Source organism: Malaclemys terrapin, chromosome 3 (assembly GCF_027887155.1).
Source record: "Malaclemys terrapin pileata isolate rMalTer1 chromosome 3, rMalTer1.hap1, whole genome shotgun sequence".
NCBI classification, from domain to species: domain Eukaryota; kingdom Metazoa; phylum Chordata; order Testudines; family Emydidae; genus Malaclemys; species Malaclemys terrapin.
In genome coordinates this window covers 196,850,244-196,861,131 of record NC_071507.1, presented here as the reverse complement: position 1 = coordinate 196,861,131, position 10,888 = coordinate 196,850,244, and the positions used below count along the sequence as shown (strand labels likewise).

The 10,888-nt window shown below is 42.2% G+C and overlaps 1 protein-coding gene across 2 annotated transcripts; it reads left to right on the top strand.

Annotated features, from left to right (window-relative positions):
- The first annotated feature begins 664 nt into the window (after positions 1 to 664).
- Positions 665 to 10,466, top strand: LOC128833599 (antimicrobial peptide THP1-like). 2 transcript variants are annotated; one of them, XM_054021577.1, is made up of 5 exons: positions 665 to 774; positions 3,564 to 3,651; positions 5,194 to 5,320; positions 9,558 to 9,645; positions 10,255 to 10,466. In XM_054021577.1, exons 2-5 carry the CDS (start codon positions 3,594 to 3,596, stop codon positions 10,264 to 10,266), a joined length of 285 nt encoding a protein of 94 aa, XP_053877552.1. In that variant the 5' UTR covers positions 665 to 774; positions 3,564 to 3,593; the 3' UTR covers positions 10,267 to 10,466. The 2 variants fall into 2 exon arrangements, 1 of the variants encoding a protein (XP_053877552.1); XR_008444289.1 differs by lacking the exon at positions 9,558 to 9,645.
- The last annotated feature ends 422 nt before the right edge of the window (positions 10,467 to 10,888 follow it).

Genomic DNA, 10,888 nt, shown 5'->3' with positions numbered 1-10,888 from the left:
TATTATTAATTATTAGTATTATTCATTAGTAGTTCTAAATATTTCATGCCTTTCTACTATCTTACAAATGAAATTTACAGATTACTCAGCTACTGGTACAGAGCCTTGTAGAGCAGTTTGTCTTACTGTTGATTTAATTGTTACCAATTTTATTAGTAATGCACCAAGCAAATGAGTCAAGTGGCTTTATGTTGCTGCATGACAAGCTATGAAACACATACAGAATCATCAAGGATTGTGAAAGGACTTTACATATAGAATCTCTCCTGACTAGAAGAAAGATATTTCTGCCGGCAGCTCAAAGTGCTGACAAAGAAACTGTCACTTGGGGAAGGACATGGAGAGGTGTCAAGTTGGCCAAGAACAGTGAGGCAGGGAGGCCTATGGAGAGTGGCCTGAGGACATTCATGGCTGATCAGAAGTGATCGTTATATGTCCCAAGACGTTTTGCACAAACTTCTGTGGGCTAGCGTGTCTTACACAATTTGGGATGGCACAAGATGTTTTGCTCAAAAACCATAGAATTTCCCCTACGGAGAGTTGCAAGAATTCCAACGTCCAGATTGTGGCTGGACATTTAAAATCTTCCCCAGATGCAGAGGCCACTTTCTGATTGGCCCACAGCAGCTTTGCCAAGAAGAAAACAAGCCTTCAGAAACTGTATAAAACAGGTTGTTTTGTTCAAAGCATCACTCTCTGGAGCTCATCAATCTGGATCAGTGAGACGGCAAGCAGGACTGTCATCACCTTGCTACTGAGAGCGCCCCCTGTCTGGTAATTACTAAAGTCACTTTTTTAATAATCACCCTTTTAACTCTCTTTTTAAAATCCTATCTAAGCAGACAGCTGTGAAATCCAGAAAGAGAACAAGTAGTGAATGAACTACCTGAATGCTTGCTAGAAAATTCATTTAGGACTACTGGGAGGCTGAGCTGGAGAACTCACTGTCATGCGAATTTAAATGGATAAGTAGCAAAACTGCCTGTATTTTGTTTACATCAATGAAAAGTTGGTTATTTTAAAGCTACCTGAGTTAAAACCATCTGCAGGATAATTCCAGTTATCCAAATTCCTTTTATCCAGAAATCCTAGTATCTGAATGCACAGTGTGTCCCCTGTAGTGCTGTGTTAGTTAATCACCCTCTGATTAAGTAAACTTAAGGCTGAGAACTGCAGTTTGGGAAAACTTCTGGAGTTAGGGATGAGACAGCAAGAAAATGGGGGAAGAATGAGAGAGAAGGTGGGGGAGGAGAGCAAAGATGGGGACAAAGAGAGAGGGAGCAAACAGGCAAGATAGAAACAAATGAAGGGGTTAAGGTGAAGACTGAAAGGGGGAGGGCTCAGGCGGAGAAAGGAGAGGAGTTAAGGGAAAGAGACCACAGTAGGAGTGAGGTGAATGAGAGGAGGGTTGAGGAGAGAAAAGGGGAGGAACCAAAGGAGGAGAGAAGGGGGTGTGGAGGAGCCACAGGAGACAGGAGCATCTTTGGTGCTGCTTGAGAGTGTTCTGGTGCTGACAGCCCTGGGTTCTGCAAGCACCAGTACAAACAGTGAGGGGTAGGGTCAGCTCGCTCGCCAGGGCTGTCAGTGCTGAGAAGCACTCATGCAGAACCAAGGAAGCTCCTGTCTCCTGCAGCTTGTCCCCTTCTCCTCCTTCTTTCCTTCTCCTTTTCTCTCCTCCACCCCCGTCTCTGCCTCTCTTTGGACTCTGTCTATATCCTGCTGGGACCCACATCACTGCAGCATAGCGCAGCCCCTCCTGTTCCTCCTGCCCCTGGCTTCTAGCACTAAATTTCCTAGCAATTCCCTTTAGCCAAACTCCCGGTTATCCGAAAGTTTCCAATATCCCCAGGCCAGGAGGATGAAGAAGAGCTGGCTGTAATAGAGTGTGTGACGTATACTTGTATTTCATTACCAAACAAAAATGGTTAGGGGACTGGAGCACATGACTTATGAGGAGAGGCTGAGGGAACTGGGATTGTTTAGTCTGCAGAAGAGAAGAATGAGGGGGGATTTGATAGCTGCTTTCAACTACCTGAAAGGGGGTTCCAAAGAGGATGGATCTAGACTGTTCTCAGTGGTAGCAGATGACAGAACAAGGAGTAATGGTCTCAAGTTGCAGTGGGGGAGGTTTAGGTTGGATATTAGGAAAATCTTTTTCACTAGGAGGGTGGTGAAGCACTGGAATGGGTTACCTAGAGGAATCTCCTTCCTTAGAGGTTTTTAAGGTCAGGCTTGACAAAGCCCTGGCTAGGTTCAGAAATACTTGTAAAAGGAAATATTTCCTACAGCAGAAGATATCTGAGAGAAACCCTGAGTGTTTCAGAGTTTATCTGTTTTTGTGGTTGAGAGAAATTTACAGTTTCTAACCCAAAAAGAGGAAGAAGCTTTGAATTGCCTGGTAATTGTTACCACTATTGGAATATTTAGTTAACCTTGGATATTTAGTTAAAGTGGCCTAAGAGTATAAAATATTGGTAAAATGCCAGAGAAACTGGAATACTGTAAATCATTTATCTGTATTATCTGTCCGGGGTTTAATGTGTGATAACTAATTGAATTATCATTCTTAGAGCTTACGTAACTTTTTTGGTTTTCTAAACTGTACATTTAGAGCTGTGTGGTTCAGTTGCCATATGCATTCTAATAATTTCATTGGTGATCAGCTTAATTAGAAATGGAGAAGAATCTGCATTTAAGGTTTCATAGGACCATGTTGGTACCAAAGTCACCTGCCCAGCATTGTACAGAACTTGGGTAAAGTTTAACTAAGAAACATGACTGTGATATGACCTAGAATGAATTGATGTGATTTATTATCTCTTGATAAACTGTAACATCACAAGATGAATTCATTCTTATAAATTTCACAAACATGAGCATCCAACCACCTTTATTTTGCTCTGTAATTTCTTAATTGCTTTCAATTCTATATTGGTTAATAAAATACATAAATATTTATGAACTGATCATTCTCCAGTCTGTACTTTGGCTAAGGAGAAAGAGATTACCATGAGAAACCTAATTTAAGAAACTGGTTAATTACAATAAGTTACAAAACATCTGTTTTTAATATATATATTGTCTCACATAATTGTATTTCTCTAGTATTCCTATGGATCTATATTGATAACAATCATTATTATTGAGAGATTTAGAATTCAAAAAGGAACTAGATAAATTCATGGAGGATAGGTCCATCAACAGCCATTAGCCAGGATGGACAGGGGTGCAATACCATGCTCTGAAGTGTCCCTAGCCTTGTTTTTGCCGGAAGCTGGGAATGAGCAACAGGGGATGGATCACATGATGATTACCTGTTCAGTTCATTCCCTCTGAAGCACTTGGCATTGGCCACTGTCAGAAGACAGGATACTGGGCTAGATGGACCTTTGGTCTGGCCCAGTATGGCCGTTCTAATGTTATGTTCTTATTACAGAACACATATTATAAATTTAATTTAGATTAGAACAATATTTCTAGTGCTCAGTATATCATAATCTCCAGTGTCCATGAAATATAGGGACTCTCTGTCTCCTCTCTGTCTTGGTGTTTCTTCCCGCTAGTGACACTGAGTGACCAGCCAACGTTGAGCCATGAAGATCTTTTATCTGCTCTTTGCTCTTGTCTTCCTGGTGCTCCAGGGTGCCCCAGGTAAGATGAAAATGAAAACACGGGATGAGATGGGGGTAGCTGGGAACACATACTAAGGTTGCCCAACACTTTCCATTAGAAACAAGTTTTTGACTTTTCCTTATGAGCTCTAGCACCTCTTCAGTTTCCAGACAACACATGAAATTTTAGAGGAATTGTCCTGAAGTCAGGGATGTGTCTTTGCTGCCCCCATTAAGAATCATTGAGATCTTACTGAATTATAACCAGTCAAAAAAAATTCCCTTCAGTGTTTTCCTCAGAGCTTGCTGGGACTTGCTATAAATCACCCCATGTTCTAGCTGCACAGCACATACTCTTCCTCTAACAGGCAACCACAGGACTGAATATCCAGATGGGATACAGAAAAAATGAAGTCAGGCCAACCTCTTTCAATATACCCTTTGGTCTAAGGGAAGGTGCATAGGGCTGTGAGCAGTGGGACAGTCTTTGCCGACATGACCATGTATCCATTTAGGATGCCCAATAACCCAGTTTAAATGCTCTAACCTAAATTCCCAGAAGCTGGGAATGAGCGACAGGGGATGGTTCACTTGTTAATTAGGGGGGAAGGATAGCTCAGTGGTTTGAGCATTGGCCTGCTAAACCCAGGATTGTGAGTTCAATCCTTGAGGGGGCCACTTAGGGATCTGGGGCAAAATCAGTACTTGGTCCTGCTAGTGAAAGCAGGGGGCTGGACTCGATGACCTTTCAAGGTCCCTTCCAGTTCTAGGAGATAGGATATCTCCATTAATTTAATTAATTACCTGTTCTGTTCATTCCCTCTGGGGCATCTGGCATTGGCCACTGTCAGTAGATAGGATACTGGGCTAGATGGACCTTTGGTCTGACCCAATAGGGCCGTTTGTTCTTATGTAAATAGTCTACAAGGTTTGGCTGTGCACATTTGAGCTGCATTTTCAAAATAATGGCCCTTTAGGTATAAACAAAAACTGGCAATTGGTCATGAAGACACTACTGCCAAGTGAATCTTCAGAATAAAGTCTGGGCAGAGTCTCCCAGACAGGTAGGCGTTCAAACCAGAAGGGGCTTTTTCAAGCCCTTCTCTTTGAAACAGTTGTAGTCATGCAACCCGGCACTGAGCCAGTTCAACCCCACTTAGCCAAATTGCATTGATGGTACTGCCTGGCACATCCCTGTCAGAGCCCGAGGGAATCAAAACCACAGTAGCAACCACTAAGGGAAGTTGGTGATGTAGGCAGCTACTTGCTTTCCATTCCTTAAAGGGATGGGGCTGTGAACGACAGCTGCGCTCAGAGATACGGTTCTTAACTCTGCAGCTAGAGAGTCAGTGCTTCTGTTTAATTAACTCGCCCAGTTGTTTTCTTAGAGGCTGTCACTGAATGTGCAGAGAAATGCAGCCATTTAAATAGGACTGAAGCTGTGATAAACTTTACCCCTGGAAGATAATTGGGCTTACTTCTCCAGGTCTCAGTGACTGGGAAATGCCTTGCAACCATGAATCACAACTCGTATTTACCCTACTCTGCAGAATGATGATTAAGACTCTTTTTCTTTGTGCAGAATTCTCTCAGGCTTGGCGCTCCAGGAAGCGATGTAAACGTGCTGGGGGTATCTGTTTCAGTGGACCCTGTCCCAGCCGTTATAGACTCACTGGAATCTGCTCTCGAAAGTACAGCTGCTGTCAATTGTAAGTTCAACTAGCCACAAGAGAGACATCGCGGTGTGATCAGAAATATTTGCTCCTCTTTGTCCAATATCCAAGCTGTAGTTTAATGCTCTTGAAGGCTCAGTGCTTGTAGCACAGTCCAGAGGCAAGGGACAAAAAAGATTTAAGCCACTTTTGTGCTCTCCACATTCCAGGCCACCAATGGCTGCTCTTACTTACAACTGCCTTACCCAGGTTTCCTAAGGTTAATCCACAGCCTGGAGCAGCTCAGAGTCTGCACAGTTCTCAGCGTTACTGGGAATGTTCCCTTAGACCTGACAGCCTCCAGCAATGTGTCCAGCACCATCCCAACTCCAGTGCTTGCAACAGGGACAGCATAGCCCTATTATGGCAGCCATGTGCTGTTCGTGCTGTTACCAAAATATTGGGTTTGCCTAGCTGAGAGCCAATAACAGCCAGACAGGGATAAGGAAGAGGTTGCTTTATTTTGCAGAAGAAAGGAGAGCTTTGCACCTTAGTGCAAAAACTTTAACTTATACAAAAAAACAAAGATTTTTTTATACACACTTAAACACAGGCCCTGTTGTGTTAACATTTGATTGGTGGTTAACAAACCCTGCACTTTTGCTATCTGGTTAGTGAGAACCGGTTTGGGACCAGCTTTCACTGCCTTAAGGCAGAGAAGGGAAGACAGTTTAAAAATGTAGGCTACTGGGTATGTGAGGTGTCTGTTTTCCCCTAATGGCCGCCGGCTGCCATAAAGGCTGCTAGCTGTTAGGGGAGGGGGTCGCTGCTGACTGTCACAATGCTTTGGGCAAATTCTCCCCCCAGGCCATTTTGGTGCTTTTACAGCCTCCATATGCTGCCAAAGCTTCATATATGGGCAGGGGTTGGGGCCCAAACACCATATTGTCTACATTGCTTTTATATTTTAGAATAGAGAAATCAAGCAGTAACAAAAAAAGTCTGCAGGAGAGAGTACAGGGACTGTGTCTACTCTATCGGTCTGCAGAGGAAGTGAAGGCAATTAGAAATAAAATATCTATAACAAATGAGAAACATGGGAAATAGATAACAATCAATCTAAATTAGAAGTGATGAAGTGCAGCAATAAGATAAGGGAAGCTAAGGACATTAGGGAAAAATCCATGGCTGGCAGGACTAAGGACAAGAAGGCATTTTTTAAATATATCAAGAAGAAAAGAAATCCTTACAATGCTATGGGTCCATTCCTATATTGGTAAAATTGTTAATAATGAGGCAGAAAAAGCATAAGTGTTCAATTAATATTCCTCTTTTGTATTTGGAAAGAAGTAGGTTGACGTACTGATCTTACAGGAGGATGGTGAACTACTATCTAGTCCATTAGTAACTAAGGAGGATGTTAAACAACATCTACTAGGGACAGACCATTTTAAATCAGCAGACTTGGATAACTTGCACCACATATTCCTAAAAGAGTTGGCTGAGGAGATCTCTGTTCCATTTTAATAAATTTTGGCATGTTGAGGAAATTTCAGAGGAGTATGACTGTTATGCCAACATTCAAAAAGAGTAGTCCATCAATCCCAGGCAAAATACTAGAAAAGCTGACTCAATCAATAAAGAATTAAAGACTAGAAATACAGATAATACCATTCAACATGGCTTTTTGGACAGTAGGTCATGTTAAATAAACCTTATTTAATTTTTATGACATTACAAATTTAATTAATAAAGTTTACTGTGTAGCTGCAATATACTTATATTATTGTAAATAGTTTGACTTAGCAATGCACAAGATTCTGATCAAAAACCTATCACCATACAACCTCAATAAAGCATTAATATAATATAATAATAGTTGTCAATGGGGAATTATAATTGAATGTGGGTGTCTCTAGTGACTTGATTAAAGTGTATAAGTTTATTCGCAGGGAAAAAATACCAGGTTCTCAAGGACTCTTTACTTGAACAGAGAAGGCAGAACAAGAACCAATGGCTGGAAGTTGAAGCCAGGCAATTTAAGTTAGAACTAAGAAGTAGATTTTTAACAGTGAGGGTGATTAACCATTGGAACAAGCTACCAAGGAAATGACACATTCTTCATCTCTTGGTGTCTTCCAATCTAGGCTGGATGCCTTTCTGGAAACTAATCAAATACAAGTTGCCTAGCTCAGTACAGAGGTAACTGGGGGAAATTCTATGGCCTGTGTTATACAGGAGGTGAGACTAGTGATCTAATGGTACCTTCTGGCCTTAAAATCTACAAAATTATGGAGAAAAGCCTATTTTTTTAATTTATTGACACCTGAGGATGCATGTAAATGTGTGTGTGTGTAGGGAGGGTAACAAAGTAAATACAGTCAAGTATTTTCTAGTTAACTCAAAACTGGGAGACCGTTGTAACCGAATGTCTGTCCTAGTCCTCACTAAAGGGTCCATCCAGATGAACCCAGTGTGAAAAATATTTGAGTGGAAACTAACAAAGTCATTAAAACTTCAGTCGAACAGGCACCGTGCAGCATTTCACTGGGCTTCCTTACAGTATATGTGGGTCCAGATGCTGCAAACTCTAACGCACACGAGGAGCTGCATTGAGAGTATAGTAGCTTGTGTGTGGGAGGTGGCAGAATAGGGAAAGGCATTGTAACAGATGGAGGATTGAAGCAGACATCTCCAGAGTGAAGCACATGAGTTGCTACAATTTGAGCTAAAGGGCCAGGCTCTCTAGCTGAGGCTATAAAAGAATCCCATTCTCTGTAGCTCAGTGTGACATACCAGGGTGTGAGCCAGACCAGTGAGGCGTTGTATCACCCCTGCCTTGCAACCTTGGGTACTTTACTTTACCTTACTGCAGCAGCTCCCACCTGGGCTGCTCATAAACTGCCTTCTGGCATGCAAGTCACCCCCTGAGTGTCTGTGTGTAACTGCAGCCTGTCAGCCACACTTGGGTTACACAATGGCTCTCACCAGCCTTGGTTAGATTGCAGGGTGACCCCAACACACTCTCAGTCCCGGATTTCCCCCCAGAAATGTATGTCCTGTACTGGCCAGCCCTCTCCTAGACAGTCCAAATATATTAAGCATGTTATTCCTTTAAGGGAATAATATACACCAGTTTACTACTTTAAATGGAATTACCCAGACACTTTAACTTAAACACACTGGATTAGATAAAACAATAAAACTAGTTTATTAACTATAAAGAGAGAGATTTTAAGTGAGTACAAGCGATGAGGCATAAAAGTAAAAAAGGTTACAAGAAAAATAAAGATAAAATGCTTTCTAGTGCCTACCTTAACTAACTAGTTAAGGTACCTTAACAAACAGTCTCCTTAACAAACTATATTAGACTCAAGCAAAGTTTCTCACCACATGCTTCCAGAAGTCTTACTGCCCAAACTCTTCAGCTCAGGACCCCTCCCCCAGAGACCAACAACTATTTCTTTTGTCTTCTCAGGTGCAAAGAGTGAGATGGACAGGGAGACAGTGAGGTCTCTTGGGGTGTTTGTACCTCCTTTTTATAGTTTCAGTCCCCCACTTGAAAAGCATTTCCAGCTGAGAATCCGGAGACAAAAAAGTCTGTGTGGACGGATATTCCCTGCTAGGTTTTTTCACCTGTGTATGCTCACATGCAGGTTTCCTTTTGTTTCCTCCCTTCTCGACTCCGTTTACCACTTAAATGCAAATCAAGGCAAACATACACGCCTTTGTTCAAGACAGTCCTGTTTGACCAGTTTGGTTCTCTGTGAGTTTTGAACATGCAGTTTTAACATCACATAGGGGAAAGTTTATAACTTCACACACAATGCTGCTATACACATTTTACCATGATATCACTGGTCAGCAAGTCATGATACTTCACGAGGCATACCTTGTACACAGATTATTGCTATAATGTGTAGGGTGTGCATTCCGTCACGTTGAGGCACAGAGGGGGCTTGTAACACACTCTGCCCAGTGGGTGACACAGGCATATAATCAGAAGCACTGACTCTTCCATATAATTAAAACAGCACCAGTCCACTGAGAATGGAAACCATTTAAGAGCTCATGAATCCTTCAGTCCTTAAAGCAGCTCAGTACAGACTCTTAGCCCTTTATTGTCTCCCTTTTGAAGACCAAGGGAGGTAGTTATGAAAATCTTGGTGACATCAATGTGAACACTGTTCGGAAGTTTTTTTCTAATGTTTTAAACGTGAAGGCTTCTTTGTAAAGTTAACTTGGCCATATGGCAAATCTGCAGCCCTTTCTGTTTCTGCTCTGCTTGTTTCAGGCAGTATCTGTCAAAAACAATACAGAACGCAAAGGCAGGTCAAATTAATGTTGCATCAGGTACAGCTCCCCGAGAAGCAGTTGGGAAGGTGAGAGATTTTCCTACCTACTAAAGCACCAGAGACGCAGATTGAGGACAGGCCGTGTGAAACTGGGAGCCCCTTGGGCCTGTAGGAACTAGGCTTGAGGTGACCAGGGTAAGCAGCTGCAGGGTGACGCTCTTGGCTGATTCACTGAGCATGCCCAGAGATCTGTGCCATCACCAGGCCAGGCTGCTAGCGTGGAACTGCCACCAGAACAGAGTTAACCGTAGATAGAATTGGAATTTCCTTTCATTCATTAAGAGCAAGTTATTTATCACCTAAGTAATTATCTGTCATTTTCGCTTCAGCTGTGCCCACGGTGTGTTTGATTGAACAACTGTACCTGGATGTGAGTCGTGCTTTTCTGCAGTGTAGTTTTTATAGGCAGCCAGTTCACCTGTTTAGATACATGTGACTCTCCTCATTAAAACTCTGTAACAGAATGTCATAGTCGAGGAAATAATTTCCCTTTGCTGGAGTTAACCAGGAACCTCTTCACTCACCACAGAGTGACTGGGCAATTCCTCCTGTGCCTTTTCATTTGGAATCAAACATCATAGTATTCCTGTTCTATGGGAAAATATCAAAAAATCTGATTCTCTTTTCTTTGTACAGGAGAGAATTTGAGTGATTGTCTAAGCAGGATCTCTAGGAATCTGGGAGACAGCAACTTGCTTCTAAAATCATCAGATCCTGCTTGAATGGTACCCTGGACTGCGGGTTATAAAGAACCTTGTGAACTGGAGTAATTCCAGAAGGGAGCTCCTGTATCACCCATATAAGATTTGTTACTCTCCTTTTAATAAAAGCAAGTTGGTTTGAGCTAATCTTGCTGAAGTGTGTGTGTTTGTGTCGGCGGGAGACAAGGGGACTGTTTCTATCACTCTTCTCCTTTAGAAATCCAATTAGTTTATTTTTTTTAATTAAAAAGAAAATACCCTAAAAATGTCCCTATCACATGTTATTTCCACACCCTGGGTAATTGTAGACCAGGGTCCACACATCTCTGTCGGTTCCAATGAGCTCCTATAGGTGGATCTTTATTTCTTATAGTTATTACAAATCCTTTCAGTTTGTGGTGTCAGGGGAACTGGGTTCAGTCACAGATTGACTGTACAGTGTATAACACACACCAGGGAGCTCCGTGGCATCTAAACCTCCTCCCTCTGCTCCAAAACTCATCATCCACATTGAGGAGAACAGAGGAAATTAGGCCAATCTGCATTAAGGTCAAAGGCCTGATTCTCCT